This window comes from Rhodnius prolixus, unplaced genomic scaffold (assembly GCF_049639745.1).
Source record: "Rhodnius prolixus isolate KJV_2025 unplaced genomic scaffold, Rpr scaffold_6, whole genome shotgun sequence".
In the NCBI taxonomy this organism is placed as follows: Eukaryota; Metazoa; Arthropoda; class Insecta; order Hemiptera; family Reduviidae; genus Rhodnius; species Rhodnius prolixus.
In genome coordinates this window covers 6221809-6240170 of record NW_027411634.1, presented here as the reverse complement: position 1 = coordinate 6240170, position 18362 = coordinate 6221809, and the positions used below count along the sequence as shown (strand labels likewise).

At 34.8% G+C, this 18362-nt stretch overlaps 1 protein-coding gene across 1 annotated transcript in view; it reads left to right on the top strand.

The window, feature by feature from the left end:
• The window catches only part of LOC141460103 (uncharacterized), a 116478-nt gene extending 98377 nt beyond the window's left edge, over window positions 1–18101 (top strand). Inside the window, exon 3 of the mRNA XM_074139772.1 lies at window positions 15817–18101. Within this exon, the coding sequence (XP_073995873.1) occupies window positions 15817–15880 (64 nt within the window). The 3' untranslated portion in view covers window positions 15881–18101. The remainder of the gene's footprint in view (window positions 1–15816) is intronic.
• Window positions 18102–18362: the final 261 nt, after the last annotated feature.

Sequence of the window (18362 nt, the reverse complement as noted above, 5' to 3'; positions counted from 1 at the left end):
TTACAAAAAAGGGGGCTGTAAAGTCCAATTACATAAAACTGTAATTGAATAAAGAACGATCAGAGGTAAGGTATGTAATTTTAAATTATAACTAATTTTTTACTTTGTTTAGTGCATTTCCAATGCAATTTACTTTTAGGAAGCTATTTGTTAACATTTTCTTTATGAAGCTGTTATTAAATAATAATAAAAAGGCAAATTAAGGATTGAAATTAAACAAAAATCATCCAAAAGTGAATTATGAAATAGTTAAGAAGTCTACGTTATACGAGGGTCATTTGAAAAGTCCGTGCAAAAATAAAAACTACTTAATTTTTTGGGGTAAACCTTTTTTATTTTTCAACATAGTCTCCTTTTAGGCTTATACACTTCGTCCAACGCTGCTCTAGTTTGTTGATCCCTTCCGAATAATAGGATTTGTCCAAGTCTGAAAAATAGCCATTCGTTTCTGCAATCACCTCCTCGTTTGAATAAAATCTTTTTCCCGCCAGCCATTTCTTCATATTGGGGAACAAATAGTAGTCCGAGGGAGCCAAGTCTGGAGAATAGGGGGGATGTGAAACGAGTTGGAACCCTATTTCCATTAATTTTGCGACCACAACTGCTGAGATGTGAGCTGGTGCGTTGTCGTGATGGAAAAGGACTTTTTTGTGGGCCAATCGTGGGCGTTTTTCTTGCAGCTCGGTTTTCAAACGGTCCAATAACGATGAATAATATGCACCTGTAATAGTTTTACCCTTTTCCAGATAGTCGATGAGGATTATTCCTTGCGAATCCCAAAAGACAGTCGCCATAATCTTTCCAGCCGAAGGAATGGTCTTCGCCTTTTTTGGCGCAGATTCCCCCTTGGTAACCCATTGTTTAGATTGTTGTTTGGTCTCAGGAGTGTAGTGATTTATCCATGTTTCATCCACAGTGACGAAACGACGCTTAAAGTCCTGCGGATTCTTCTGGAACAGCTGCAAACCGTCCTTGCAACACTTCACACGATTTCGTTTTCGGTCAAGCGTGAGCAATCGCGGCACCCATCTTGCGGATAGCTTTGTCATGTCCAAATGTTGATGCAAAATATTATGTACCCGTTCATTCGATATGCCCACAGCACTAGCAATCTCACGCACCTTCACTCTTCTGTCATCCATCACCATATCATGGATTTTATCAATGATTTCTGGAGTAGTAACCTCCAACAGGGCGTCCAGAATGTTCAGCGTCACTTGTGCCCATATGGCCACTCCGAATATTTTGAAACCACTTATAAACTGTTATAATCGAAGGTGCAGAGTCACCATAATGTTTATCAAGCTTCTCTTTAGTCTCCTGAGGCGTTTTGCCTTTCATAAAGTAGTGTTTAATCAACACACGAAATTCTTTTTCGTCCATTTTTTGGAAAATCACTCGACTTCCTCGATTCAAACGAATGCCAAACACAAAGAAATAGACCGATCTGGCTGAAACTTGGTGTGTATTCTTCCAAGAGATGCTACTAACTAAACATAACCTCGATACGCGCCATTGGTGCTATCTCTCTGACTTTGCACGGACTTTTCAAACGACCCTCGTACAGCATCAGATCACTCATGTATTAGGTATTCTCAAATTTTATCATTTATACTCTAAGCTTAAAAAAATTATATTTAATAAACCATATAGTTCTCTTTGAAGCAGGTACAAGATATTTTTGCTTAAATAATATGGAGAATTTTAATAATGTAATGAACATGAATTGAAATAAACCTAAAATTATGGAACTTCATATTACTGGTTCTCTCTGACACAAGAATATGAGGCCAGTTTAGAACTCAAAATTAATTAGAGTTAATTAGTTAAAAAAGTAATTATCTTGAATTAACACCATTTGGGATTTTCCCAATCCCTCTTTACATTACCTAATACAATCCTCTTTTAAAATTATTCCAGTTTTTTATTTAGTAGAACTTTGCAAATCTTTTAATGTAATTAAAATGTTTAAAAAAGCAAACAATATATTCGGAATAAGAACTGTGAATAATGATTAACAAATTCTTATTAATCTTTGAATGAATTCTTTCAATTTTTTTGCCGCCATGTTGAAATAGGACATTTAGTTTTTCAAATTTTGTTAAGAATTTTCACAATATAATCCATCATAAAATATAAAATATGTTACATTATTTCAAAGCTTAACACTCGTTTAATAATTTGTGTTTAAATTTTTATTGAATATCTTCAGTTTATAAAGTAAGATTTACTTACATTACAGAGATTTCGTTCATATCATCACTTCCACACACAATTTTCTGAACTGTACGATGGAGGGGAGATAAAAGATTAATCAGCTTCCCATCATCCGTTTGTTTATTTAAAATTTAATTATTTATCAATTAATGTTAATAATTAATCACAACTTTCTTAATACAATTAACAATGAACGAACTAACAGGTTCTCTGCCATATTTGAAAAATGACGTCATTCTGCAAGGAAGGTTTCAAATGAGTGGTGACTTGAACCCCCTTCTCCCACTCGCTCTCTCTCTTTCTTCCCTCTTCCCATAAACCGTTCTCTGTTTCAGATGTACAATTTATGATCAAACATCTGCCCAGAAAGAGAACTCCTACTTCAATTTCAAGCAATACTTCGCTTTATTCCAAAGAAAGCTGTAATTTTCTTAAGAGCTATTTAGAATTCTGTTCTTCGCATCGCTTAACTCCTGACTCCAGATCGAAATTCTCCAAAACACCAAAGTTTACGTAGTATAAATTGTAATTATAGTTCCATTCATCATTTTCAGAGAACAAAAATTCATTAATATTAGAGTAAAACATTGATGGAAGTCAAGACTCTTAGACTCCTAGACTGGGAGGCTCATCGTGCAGAATACTAAATATAAGGGTCATTACGATGACATCTTGAAATGACCCTGTACAAGTGAGAGCGCAGGTCAGTTCTTGCATTCACAATATTCCCCCTGGTCATTAGAATTCAATCAATTAACCGTCTTGCATCTTGATGATACTTTAAGCGTTTCCTTCCATTGTGTTTATTTCAGTTCATCATGTTGGCTACGCTCTAGACCATGTTCTATTTCTTTCTAGACATATCTTTGCCTTCCAGTCGAATGTTTTTTAGCACTAAACATCTCTAGAGATTCATTTTTTTAATATCTGACTTCTAGTTCCCAAAGTATTTGGTTTAGTTACCATCTCCTACAATAAGGATTTGGACGAAATCAGTACGAATGAACTTACTGATATTTTTTCTCTGAAATTGTTCCAATTTTTTTTTTTTTAACTCATTGCGTGTGAGTAAAATTACACTTTTTATTGGTTACTTTGTTTTCCCCCACTCTCGGGAAAACTCCATTAAGAGCCACCCTGGAGGAAGACGTTTTTCCTGAGTAGAATCTTAAGTTAAATTAATTTCCGTCTTTAGAGACACTTTTTTTTACGCAGGGTTTTAAAATGAGTTGAAGTTCCTTCTTCTGCAGCAGATTACCGCAGCCAGTACGGCACACGGCCCTCTGGTGTGCCATTTCTTGGGCTGTAATCTTTTATAGGTAATTTATTCAACGAAAAAAAAAATATTTTTATTTCTAAGATACGGATATAGCATGACTTTCATTCTTGGCCTCTCTTTTTGAGATGACTACCTTAACCGACTTTTAGATCGTCGATGAAGGAAGTATCCTCCTCTCTGGGGGAATTGAGGAGAGTGTTTGCATTAGGGAACGGTTATCCCCAAACTTTCAGCTGGCCCTCTGTTTCTTTCTTGGACTTCCTTAGAGAGGAAACAGGATTTGAATCAGCATCCGTCCCAGTTTCTCTTTGAATTTGAGGTATCCTTCTACAGAATAACTTGGAAAGTGTTGACCCAGCCAGTAGTGACCCCTGACGGCCAGCTCAATTCTTTTTTTTTTTTTTAATGTTCAAAGAGGTACCCAGAATTTTTGTACAACTGATGGAATTTCGAAATCGTTTCGGAAAAAAACGAGAACAATTCTTAATAGTTCAAAGAGAATACCTTCGAAGTCGTTCAATCAATAAGTTTGCCGCATAACAAGCATTTACTGCGCACTTTCCAACATTTTAAACTGTAATTTTTGGGCCAATAAATTTACAGTACGTGTAATTTAATCTGTTAAAACATATATGGAAGAGTTATTATTCCGGATTGAGATTATATAAAACCATCATAGCTTATTATTATTTCGACACAAATACTTGTAATCTGCATAATGTTATGGAATATTTTCATTATTATTTGAACCACTTTTTATTTATATTTATGGATTGAGTTATTTAGTAGTTACGATATATTATTTTCTTTAAATTAGAATTTCCATCTTATTGGTAGGAAATTTTTGAGAAGCAAAACTGAAGCAAAGTGAAGACCCTCCTTCCTAAAATCAAAATACTCTTAGAAATAACAGTGCTAACGTTAAGCCCAAGAACAAATGAAACCCTTTGTGAGAATTGCACTGGGAAACTCCAGGAAAAAAGACCCTTTCGGTGGACTGATGTTGATCTTTATGGAAATTTAGTTAGAATATTTTCAAAATTATAAATATTTTACATGTTTTTAAAGCACACAACAATAACTTTTGAGGATGGACTTAACTTAAGCCTTTTTTTGGAGAACTCCGCTAAAATAGAGTTTCTTATATAAAAAAAATAAACTGTCGATTGCAATACTTCCGACTAGTAAATCAGAGAAAGTAATACCAATCAACACTCTGCTGTTTGGTTGATATAAGAAGAACATTGATTGTGGGGTTGCATGGAACATGTTGCGTGATTAATCATGAGATCAGGAAAAATGGTATGGGTGAGAGGGAGGTGGTCAATCAGTTAGCTTGATCACCCGTACATCATCTACGGATCAGATTGTTGACTTTCCCAATCACTTCCATTAGTGGTAAAATCAATATTTACTCGTGACAGTAAAAAAATCAATTATTTGTCCCAAGAAGTACACAATTTTGTAAATGCCTCATTGATAAAATCATAGGAGTTTGATATAAATTAATTTTTAGATTTTCTGCGACCAAAATTGAGTAAAATAACGATTCCTGTAAGCACGTAAATTTTTAGTAGGGCATTTTATCTTCGGAGAGGTAATTGATCCCTAAATTTCAGTATTTTAGCATTATAAAGGGAAATTACCTCCATTTTTATCTGGAAGAACACAGAAATGACTAATCCTAGCAAAATGTATGAAAAGTTTAGATTTATGAGTAAAAAAGATCAGAAATTTGTGGTATCCGGTTTCGAAATATCCCAGTAATTTAAGAAAGAAGAGTTGGTAAGAGGGACTTCCGGTATGGTATTCTGGACCACAATCTTATTGAATGACCGGAAAAAAAAAATGTTTTTCTTTTTTTTTATATTATATATATAGTTGTAAAGACGTGACTATAATGTTTACTTTCTAGTCCTGATATAGTCACCAGTGGCGATGTCACTTAAACACCGCCGGTCGGCCACTAACCTTCCTACATGAAACCACACCTCTTCATCATCCTCTCTCTGTCACCCTCACCATCTCTCTATCACTCACACACACACATAGAGAGAGAGAGTGTCTAAACATGTTCTTTTTTTACACTACACTACAAACAGGTAATTCAACCTACTTTAATCTATTCATTACACACATTCTCCATTACACTTGCATACAGTATTATGCAATCACATTAAACATCATATTAAAAAAAAAAAAAAATCTTTTATGAACACTCCGTAGTCTTCCGTCCGCTATTTTATAGCATAACAACAAAATATTATACATTTTTGAAACTACTAATTTCATAGAAATTGTATCGAGAAAAATATTTCAAATAATAGTTTTAGGAAAATATGAATACAATTATTACAAAAAAAGTTTCAAGCAAATCAAAGGAAACCTTTTTGTAGAAAACGGAAAAATTGAGTATAATGGTACATCCGGTGCAGACAGATAGACAGATAAGTTACAGTATGGTTCCCAGGTGGGAACAAATTGAAATATACGAGGTGTGGCTATTAAATAACGAGACTGATGCTGCTACAGAAGAACTATGCATGTGCCAAATCCTAACGACCGACAGCTATTTCTGCGTAAAGCCTTCTCTTTCGATTGTGCAGCGTCTCACGTGTTTTAGTAGAGAAATCTGTCTGACCGGAACCGTCGTTTGTGTACTAGAGGTGTTAGTTTCGTTTTGCCAAAAACATGATACTATACGAGGGTCGTTTGAAAAGTCCGTGCAAAGTCAGAGAGATAGCACTACTGGCGCGTATCGAGGTTATGTTTAGTTAGTAGCATCTCTTGGAAGAACACACACCAAGTTTCAGCCAGATCGGTCTATTTCTTTATGTTTAGCATTCGTTTGAATCGAGGAAGTCGAGTGATTTTCAAAAAATGGACGAAAAAGAATTTCGTGTGTGATTAAACACTACTTTATGAAAGGCAAAACGCCTCAGGAGACTAAAGAGAAGCTTGATAAACATTATGGTGACTCTGCACCTTTGATTAGAACAGTTTATAAGTGGTTTCAAAATTTTCGGAGTGGCCATATGGGCACAAGTGACGCTGAACGTTCTGGACGCCCTGTTGAGGTTACTACTCCAGAAATCATTGATAAAATCCATGATATGGTGATGGATGACAGAAGAGTGAAGGTGCGTGAGATTGCTAGTGCTGTGGGCATATCGAATGAACGGGTACATAATATTTTGCATCAACATTTGGACATGACAAAGCTATCCGCAAGATGGGTGCCGCGATTGCTCACGCTTGACCAAAAACGAAATCGTGTGAAGTGTTGCAAGGACGGTTTGCAGCTGTTCCAGAAGAATCCGCAGACCTTTAAGCGTCATTTCGTCACTGTGGATGGAACATGGATACATCACTACACTCCTGAGACCAAAGAACAATCTAAACAATGGGTTACCAAGGGGGAATCTGCGCCAAAAAAGGCGAAGACCGTTCCTTCGACCGGAAAGATTATGGCGACTGTCTTTTGGGATTCGCAAGGAATAATCCTCATCGACTATCTGGAAAAGGGTAAAATTATTACAGGTGCATATTATTCATCGTTATTGGACCGTTTGAAAACCGAGCTGCAAGAAAAACGCCAACGATTGGCCCACAAAAAAGTCCTTTTCCATCACGACAACGCACCAGCTCACACCTCAGCAGTTGTGGTCGCAAAATTAATGGAAATAGGGTTCCAACTCGTTTCGCATCCCCCCTATTCTCCAGACTTATGTAGTAGAGCAATGAATTGTCGTGAAATTTCACATCAAAACTTGGGTAAAACCGCCATTGAAACTTATATATTATTAAAAGAAGTTTATGGTGATGAATGTTAATCACGTGCACGAGTTTTTGAGTGGTTCAAGCGTTTCCAAGATGGGCGAAAAGACGTCGAAGATGATGTCCGCCCGGGTCGCCCTTCCACGTCCAAAATCGATGAAAATATCGATTATAATTGATCAACATTACTACCGTGAGGTGCTTGCTTAACTCCATGAAAGATTAAGGAAAAAAACGTCCCGATTTGTGGAAGAACTGGGTTCTCCATCAAGATAACGCGCCCGGCTCACACTGCATTGTCTGTCTGACAAGACGTTTCTAGCCAAGTACAACATCCCAGTTTATAAGGCCATCCGCCTTATTCGCCTGACCTGGCCCCATGTCAAACTTTTATCTGTTCCCCAAAGTCAAATCTGTATTAAAAGGAACACGATTTCAGTCCGCTGTGAAGCTGTGAAAGAAAAAGCGGAGCACGCGTCATGCAGGAGCTGACAGAAAAAGACTTCCAGCACTTTTTCGGACAATGGTAAATTCGCATGGAGCGTTGTGGGGATAGGGGAGGGGTGTATATTGAAGGTGATAATAACTAAATATGTATAAATTTAAAATAAAACGTTTTACAGCACCAGTCTCGTTATTTAATAGCCACACCTCGTATAGCTTTCTACTTCCTGCGTTTTTTCGTCTGACACTTCGTGACCACAAAATCGAAAATTTTGTAATCTGCGCTATTCTAATATTTTCTCCTATATTTTTAATTAATACTTAATTTATACCTATATTTGTATTTTACTTTTTAATAAATGCGAGATCTTTGGGGCCGTATAATGGTCGGTATTTAAATTGAAATTAGGCTTGTGCTTACATAACTTATTTATAAATAAATATAACTTTTGTGAATAACCTCTTTTAAAAGTACTGAGTACATTATGTAATGTGATACATATGGCTTACCTAATTTGAATGCCATCATCTTTAAAAGAAGCCTAACATCAAATATAACATTTCTTATTTATATATTCAATACAGCTCAAGAAAGATAACTTTCAAGATATCTTGGCTTTTCATAAAGGAAAAAGTTGTTTTTATCTATTTTTTTTCAGATTGTCTCAAAATAATCCAATAAAATGTTTGAAATATTTAAGTTACAAGTTTTAGCAATTTCATAAATAAATGCCTCTTTTGTATTTTCTTTAGGAATTAATTAATAATTGTGCCTATTATTGCCAAAAAGCCGAGGGGTAAGTGTTGATCTAGTTAGTTACGAAGAGACAAATTGTATGTTAAGCGGGACATCCCAAGTTCGAATCCAGCGCGAGGCTACTTTTTTATTTGTTAGAAAAGAATATTAATAGTAAAGTGCAGTGCTTCCGTTTCGTCCACGATGCCTAATTGATAGTTGGACGTAAAAAAATAGGCGATTACTTTTGAATGCAAAGACTGTCACAAAAAAATATATAGGCAAAACATCACAATATTTAAAAGAAAAAGACTGTACCAACACTCTTACGACACTAAACTAAAAAAGAACACCACGGCACTTTCCTTACACAGCACAGAAAATCATCACACTTTCGATTTCCCAAACACAAAGATACTTAAATCAGAAACCAAACCCACAAAAGTGGAAAGTTCTAGAAATGATATACATATCTAAGACAGAAAACAGTTTAAACTTCAAAACAGACACGAACAATTTAAACAACATATACGCAAACTTACTACAAAATACTTGACAATTGGCAACACTGACTTCCACACAACCTAACACTTTATTACACATAGACCGATCACACTCAGTCCATGAACAGACAAGACAGAAGACACACCAACCTTGTAATGTAAAACTATTACTTTTTAAACTAGGTAAATAATTTTTGTAAATTTCGTTACATTATACATATTAATTTCAATGGAATCATTGTTAACAAACTGTAAATATGTTCCACAACCCTGAAGATGGACCTAGTCCCTAGGTCGAAAGTTCGGCAAAATAAATTTTACTAGACTGAAATGGCAGTTATTTTTTCAATCCCATTGAGACTATGAATCAGACACCAAAAAGAATGAACAGCGATTACTTTACTTTACTTCCAAAAGCTGAGCAATAAAATGAAGTAGACGTCAAAGGTTTAAGATCGAAAATTTTCTTTTTCCCACCATTTCCTTCACATATTTTTCGATATATTTACGAATCTAAAAGATATCGATTTATTTTTAATGGAACAATGGTTTATATAAATGTAACATCGATATATTGTTTGTAATAACTATGATAACTATTTCCTGTAAAAGATATAAAATTGTATATATATTTTGGAAGGGGCGAGAGGAAGCTGTCTATAATCTCTCTTCCGTTTACAATTTTTCACGAAGTATTATTTTCTTTCAATTTTTTCGTTTCAATAAAGTTGTGATGTATTGGCCAAATAAATCTTTTTTTTTTATTTATTATTTATTTTGCCACCTCTTCATTTTATCCGTAAAATATGAGCACTTTCCAATATTACCAACAGAGCTATTTTACGCTACTAGCTTGAGTTGCGTCAATAACGGCAGGTGGGGAAATTCATGGTCAATTGGTAAAAAACAGGGAACCAATAGCATGTCATGATAATCGGATTCGGTTTACGCACATTTTTCAGTTTTATGAAATGGGGTACGTGATTAGCGGATTTTTTTTTTGGTGGCTGGTAAAGGTCATTAGTTATTGTTATAGCACCAAAGAGAGGGGATATTGAATGTTCAGAGATCTTGGCCGTACCTTGACTAGGCAGGAAAACGCTTAGAACTAACATACTGCTACTTTCAAACGGTACACGCTGGATCTACTAAGATAGTTGAGGTTTTTAAGATATCTGTTGGCAGACTCTAGCTCACCAGCACATACAATCATCTCTTGGGCATACCGGACAACGGAGAGGCTTCTATAGATCACTTACTTCATTGGAGGACATTCCTCAGGTGTCTTGGTAGTGATCGAAAAATTTGTAAACGTTACAATTTTCTCCCCTATACATTTCTTACAAAATATTTTCAATGACTTATCATCACGAAATATTGCAGAGCATTTTTATACCGCCAACAAGGAAGTTGCAATATTATAAACTATAATCTAGTGATTGCAACTAGCACAACAATGCTTCCTAAATTATCTTCATCCTCTACTACTTGAAATACTTCCTTTACTTTCTTGCACACTATAATCACTTTAAAATTGCTTGGTGTGCATCTTGTAAGCTAAGGCATAATTCTTGCTCAACGTCAGTTTTATCATCACTTATAATAGATAATTAAATTTTTCATGTAACCTAATATTTTTTATGATCCTTTTTTCTAAGTATTGCTTGCATCCGGTTGGACTCTTGTTCCTAGCTCGAATTTTCCACCGTCTATCTCCTCCCTCTCAGATTCTCTTTTTTGTTCCCTCTTGTTTCCAATTCAGTCATCCTTACACGGCCCTGACCACAATTACATTTGCTTATCCATTATACGAGACATGTCCAGAAAGTAAGTGTACTGAGGCTTTCACGGCCGGAGGGATTTTTTTTCTCGACATGTTGGCTACACTGCCGTGTAGCCTGATTCCTCCCCTCCGCAACGAGACAGGTTCGAGGTCAGTACGTTGAGAACTGGTCGACGCGACAATAGGTTTCCATGAAAAATGTCAATCCAATCTCCCGCCAAGTACGGGAAATATGCGGCGTCATCCGTTATCTCGTTTGGAAGGGAAAAACTCTCGGTTGAGGATTATAATGGAGGTAAAAACTGCATATGGTGACAAAAGCTATGAATCGTATGAGTGTGTTCAAGTGGTGTCAAGCGAGTTTAAAAACGGTCGTTACGTCTGTGCATGATGTTCAGAGGAGCGGAAGACCTTCAATTGTGACTGTGGAGAAATTGTGGAAATGCGCTCCGTGACGATCCACAGTTTGACTGTGGATGCACTTTCTGCGATGTTTTCGCAAATCACCAGATCTTTGCTACAAGAAACCATCACAGAAACTCTCGCATATCTCGGAAACTGTCCGCGAGGTGGTACATCCAGAAATTCCCATCTTTAATCCATTAATTTGTTTATTAAATATCCTAGCGTAACCAGAAATCCAATTAAACCTCTATTTTTTTTGCAGGTTCTTTGTGTTCTATGTCTAAGTCCCAATCTGTGGAAAGATTTGGGTTTCCTTCTGTTATAAGAAGTTGGAAGAAATCCATAGAAGATTATCCAATTTCAGAAATTATTACCACTTTTATAGGACTGTATATTTATTCAAGCGAAAGGAAGTAAAGTAATTGCCTATTTTTTCAGGCGGGGCTTAGCGTCCAGGTGTAGTGGACGGAGGCGACTAGCAAACATATTTTACTATAAATTTCTTATATTAACCATTAAATAAAATACAAGACCTAGACCGAGAATCGAACCCACTAACCAATAATACTTCTTAGCTTTGCAGGACTAGTCTCTTACCGCCTAACATATTTCACTGTAAATTTCTTGTATTAAACATTAAATAGATTCCAAGACCTAGACCGAGAATCGAACCCACTAACCAACAATACTTCTTAGCTTTGCAGGTCTAGTCTCTTACCGCCTAACATATTTCACTGTAAATTTCTTGTATTAAACATTAAATAGATTCCAAGGCCTAAGATCGGGAATCGAACCCACTAAACCAACAATACATCTTAGCTATGCAGGTCTAGTCTCTTACCGCCTAACATATTTCACTGTAAATTTCTTGTATTAAACATTAAATAGATTCCAAGGCCTAAGATCGGGAATCGAACCCACTAAACCAACAATACATCTTAGCTGTGCGGGTCTAGCCTATAACCGCTCGGCTACCGTGGCGCCTTCAAGCGAAAGGAATGATATTTATTTAGTGTCAAAGTAATTAATGCTTTTATAGTGTAATTATATCTAATGACTTATATATGTAAGGCATAATAAGTTGAGTGTAGTACATCACATACTCGTATATTAGTAGGAAATTATTTAAATATGAAAGTCACATGAAATATAGTGTAGTTTTTTTAAATGACTGAAAATTGTTCTTTAAAAAAAGTAAATAAAATCAATAAAAAATGGCAATGTAAAGTTAATTAATTTTTATATCAACCTATTTTACATTATTATTACATAGTTACATTATCTCACTTTTCCAAACGTAATTTTTAATGTATTTATCCCTTCTAAAGTCTTTAAACTAACTTGGAACTTGGAGTTTCTTGGGGAATCCCTAATTTTGGGATTCTTCCTAAATCCGTATTGAAATAATCCGTATTGAATCACTCAAATTTCTTTTACCCTCATTATAATTATTAAAAGTTTTGATCTTGAATTTACTTACTTTTCTTTTCAAACTGACTTCTTATAAATAATTCTACGTGTAAACGAATGCTGGCAAACCACTGGGAGCTTTATTAGAGATGGTAGGGCACATTATATCTGGCTTTGTAAGTTCTATCCCTTTATACTACAAGTACATCGGCCTCCAACAATGGATCTGAAGCTTTTATTAATGATACAGCGGTTACAGTGAAGACTTAGTACAATAGAGACCAATCCGCAGTCTAAACGTCGCCTAACTTCTGTTGGTAATAGACCATTGGTGGAACAGAAATCAATGTACTGAAGAAAGCTAAATGATAAGACAATTCTGGCTACAACTTTTCTTGACTTTACTCGATTGCTTCAAACAGAATAACTTTTATAAGATAATCTCAATTTTATTCTAATTGAAAGAACAAAGTTTAAGCTTTCTCGGGGCGCAGAAAAAAGAAACCAATTCAAACTCTAATCATTCACTGATTTCCTTCCTTCCTAATTCCTTTGCCCTTCTGGTATTTGAGCACTTCTAGGACTGACCCTGGCAGCATTAACTTCATGAGGATCTTTACGAGAAGATCTAATAAAGGGGGCACGAAACGTCCTTTTACGAGGTTACAAGCACTGCTTTAGTCTTCTGTAGGCCGGGTAAACTGTGCCCAACATTGGCTTCCACTGATTACAAGAAGTTGAGGAATACAAAAACGTTCACGCTTCAATAACCTATGCATATCTTCGAGAGCAAAAAAAAACAAAAAAGGTGGTTTTTACCAATTACCTTTACATCTCCCCCTGAAACTCAATAACCCAAAAATCCAGCAGTAAGACCCCGGAAGATGATGCAATAAAGTTTTGGTCGAAATCTATCAAACCGGAAGTGCCCACATTATTTTCTTAAATAGTTTTGAGATTTCCTTTAAAACAGCCTCAAATATTTTATTTATGAATTTCAAGGTGTCGGTCAGCTGTCGATTTCAAGAAATATACTTCAACTGTGGTAAATAAAAGTCATGCGAGTGTAACACGAGATTTAAAAAAAAAACTTTCACCGATTCTAGATTTAAAATGAATGTCTATTTATGTCTTTTGATTAGATTTATTAACATAGAAAGTAAAATCTTTAAATAAATATAAAGCAATAATTGCCAGCGTAATATCATAATTTTTTTTTAAGTTACTTAACTTTCGCCTGATATTAATTATAACTCTGATATAAGTTACATTGAGGAGATAAACAGTTAGCTCATTGACAGAATAAAATATTTTGCAACATTTAATAATATTATATAAATCTGCTTCCGCTATATCCGAATTCGGAAGAGGAATAGAATAGAATAAATATTTCAATAAAAATATATTCAAAAAATAAATAAATCAATGCGCAAAACATTGTAACCTTCATAGCAATGCTATTAGAAAGGTTAAGATGAGCAGGATAGGAATGCAGGGAAAAAAGGAGAGGAAAAACCTGCAACTAGTGTAGTGAGTTAGAGGAGTATCTGTTTTATTCTTTGTGACTGTAGGGAATAGAAGGATCAGTAGGAGGCTATGTCGCGGCAGAGTGGATTAGGATGACCGTCTAGGATGGAAAGGAGTTTGAGCAGACGAGTTTGGATGTAGGAGTGTACGGGGATAATGGATGCAGTCTCATGGAGTGAGTCAATGATTAGGTCTTTTGTGTCTGCAGGGGGATAGAAGGATCTGTAGGAGGTTAAGTCGCGGTAGAGTCGATTAGGATGACCGTCTAGGATGGAAAGGAGTTTGAGCAGACGAGTTTGGATATAGGAGTGTACTTGGATAATGGATGCCGTCTCATGGAGTGAGTCAATGACTAGGTATTTTGTGTCTGCTGGGGGATAAAAGGATCTGTAGGAGGCTAAGTCGCGGCAGAGTGGATTAGGATGGTAGTCTAGGATGGAAAGGAGTTTGAGCTGACGATTTTGGATATAGGAGTGTACAGGGGTAAAGAGGAATTAAGTCTTAAAATAGGATATTTTCTTCCTAAAATTGTTCCAATCTGATGTAGATCTTATTGAGAATAACCAGTTAAATTGCTAAGCACAGAACTTGAGAGACGTGAGCCTCCCCGGAAGAGAAAACAAAATTCCCCTCAGAGATCTAAGAATTGGCCAAAGAAATCAACGCAATATCAAAGAAAAATCACTGATCTAGATCATCCCTTAATATCTTTATCTGGAACTGCAGGCAATTAGGGGAGACACTACCCTAAATAGCGGTGCACAATCTCTCGCATCCCAGCTTAAGTGATTGCCCAGGTGTCCTTATTCTTTATATTGATTGCACTGATAGTTCGCTGATGGTCTCAGCGTTCACGATTACTTTTTTGGACAATTATTAAAGCCAATTGTCTGGCACCCGTTCTGCAACCATCATCAGCATTCTTCTAAACCATTTTTAGCCGAGTATACCATAGATTCCACTATAGGATCACACCCTATATTAAACTGTATGAATAAGACAAGTCTCATCATAGTGATGACAACTACAAGTCTTAAATTAATTCTTGAATAATCTGTGACTACCGTATAAAAATGGCATGACGTGCATTTTATATTCTTCATGATTAAATGCTTTTATTGCTACAGTCATACAAGATGGCGGCTAATAATTATGACACTGCGCAGTAAATCTATTTATTTAATTGAAGACAACTAGATAATTAGCAAAATTCAGAATTTAATGACAATAATACGAATTACTGTTGAGTTAATCAAGTTAAGAAAACCGTATGAGATTTTACTGGAACAAAATACAACAATCAAGTTCAAATTCTCGATTCATTCTCGAAATACTAGATCTCGTTGCTCTGATCTCTATATTCCCTCACACCGTACCTCATCCTTTGACAAATCCTTCCTAATAAGCGCTACCTCTTTCAGGAACTCCTTGCCTTCATCTGTGCATCATGCTCCTACCCTTTCCATCTTTAAGTCCCTGGTGTTCAACTATCTCCTTTCTTAACTCCTTAACTATAATTGTAACCCTTTATTTTATTAATTTTAATTTTTTATTTTTGTAAATACTTATTTTTTGTTTATAAATATATAAAATACAGTCCAAACTAATAGTGTCTCCAACTTCTCATGTACTTATTCTTAGGGGACAATAGTCCCAGAATAATAAATATATTTTCTTCTTCCTCTTCTTCTTTAATCCAAATATTACTCTAATGAATTTTCAATTCTGTTCACAGATGCGGCGCCGAAGAAGCTAGACAAGTAGTGATTGCCACAGCGATGGGCGATAATCAATTGTGAAAATTTATAAATTTCGATTTGTGGGAAACACGAATTGTATCAGTTTTGTTCTTTATCAACACATCTTTCCTTTCACCATCATCCACAGCATTTTAAGCACTAATTTGAGGCCCTCCCCCCCCAAAAAAATGTCTTGTAAACAAGTTTAAGATATACTAAAAAAAAGATGAGCAAATCGTCATCTCTTAATTTCTATTTTATCAATATTTTGAATTGTAAATATTGTTATTTATTATTTGTTAAAGTCTAGTGTTACTTTTTACGATTATTATTTTTATAATTAAGTTCTTGTTTTTAATTGTTTTTAAAGTGGTGCGTAGAAAGAAAAATTATGACTTTTTTTAAAATATTAATTTCTTCTTTCATATTCAGGCGACACTATTTTGACTGATTTTGTTTTATTAATAATAAGCCTGAAACAATTATTTGTTTTAATTAAATAAATGAAAAGGATTATTTACGATATAATATATATTTTGCATAAAGTACCTTTAGATCATTTAAAATTTACATAAGTGATTTTAAAACAATGTAATAATGCAAAGAGATAATTGGATCATATACGTATATAAAATATGTAATACAGGTTTCCTTATTAGCTCCTGCAACTACATGATAACCCACTAAAGTATTACATCCTAAGTTTTACTTTGAATTATTGTTAGTAAATCTTAGACAGGAGAAAACCTATTTTCTCTAATAAATCACATCTAGTTTAGTAAAATTAACTTCGCAAAATTTATGAGATTTTAATTAAATTGCGGTAAGACTCATTTTCCTGTTATGAAATCGATTTCCGAGAGAGTTGGTTATATGTACAAGCACTTATTGTTTCCATCAAAGGAAGTATTAAAGAGTTTAGTTTGGTCTGGGTTTCCGGTTTACTTTTTTGACCTTTGTAAGTTAATTAGTTTCCTTTTGGCCGCCCAGCAATGGCTTAAATACAACCGTTTGGGGTTCAGGGTCCTTCCCAATACAGGAATAGTGAAGATACGGGAAAAATAATATTTTGCATTTTCAGGAATTTGTGGAACCGATAGAGACTGCGGTTAAAGTGGTTCCAAGATATGCAATACACAAATGTATGGAAAGATTGAGAGACAATCCACACTAGATTGCAATGCTAATATTCATTGTGGTACTGGGTTCAATTCCTGGTCTAAGCCTTGGATTTTATTTAATTGTTAATACAAGAAATTTACAGTAAAGTAAGTTTGCTATCCGCCTCCATTAATGGCACCTAATTTAGTAAAGTCTGCCTAAAAATAAAAATTAGGCATCACTTATTCCATCACAAGCGTTTCAAGACGAGGGTTCCCTGACAAAATATCGCCTTATATCACTTAAAACTGAATTACCTAATGATACAGCCAACATCTGAAGCTGTGTACTTGATTAGTATCTCTTTAGATTTCTCATTTTGAGCCAAAACAGTGTTTCTAAAGCCTCGTCAAGAAGAATATGTTAGAAAATCAATTAATAAAAACACATATTAACATTAATTACGGATTAAATGTTCGGATATTTTGTATGTTTATCTCCTAGAAATGTTAAGTAGCTTAGTCTTATTGTTGCAATTGTATAAAGCCCAACTTTAGCATCAAATCTCTGGAGGTATCCAGACTACCCTAATGTCTATCTAATGCTAATGTCAATCAATCATCTGCTGAGTGTAAAGAAATAGTAATTGTGCAAATAATCAATTGAACAACAATCAATTAGAAGTTTCGAATCAAATAGTAATGCTTCTTTTTATGATCTGTTTTGATTATTCTTTTTAATTTTAATCCCCCAATTTTTTCACTTATCCCATTATTTTTCAAATATTAAAAATTGTAATAATTCGGAAAAGTCATTTTCAAATTATTAAGTGTTTTTAAATCAACAATTTTTTGTTTTTTCTAGCGACATTTTCGTAAAAAATTAAGGTAATATTAGATAATTATAACGAATTTTGTTAATAAATTATTATTTGTATATTTGCGGTTTTACAAATATTTTTAATTGTGATGTTCTTTAACTTAAATAAGTTTATTTTTTTATATAATTTTTTAATATCAGGTTGTTTTATGATTACTTTTTAGTCAGAGTATATATTTCAGAATTCATATTCCTCGGACTGTGTATCATCACATATCTTTTTTGTAAATATGTATCAGAATATATTTGATTTTAGTGAATATATTATGTAAAGTGAACATAATAAATCATTTATTTATAATTGTTTTTATCAAATTGCCTGCCTCCTTAAAAATGACTATCTTACACAACAATGACTATCTGGTCCCAACAAGATTTGGAGAAAGAAAAGTGGAAACATCGTTGCTGGTGGTCAATTAAATTTATTTCGGACTTGGCCAATTAGGGAACACCAAACAGGTACTCCAGAGATGTTTCTTCACAGAAGACTGACCCAGAGAACTGTGTTACCTCTGTAGAAGTTCGTCAGAAGACTGATCATCAGTGAGGTGGCTCTATCTGG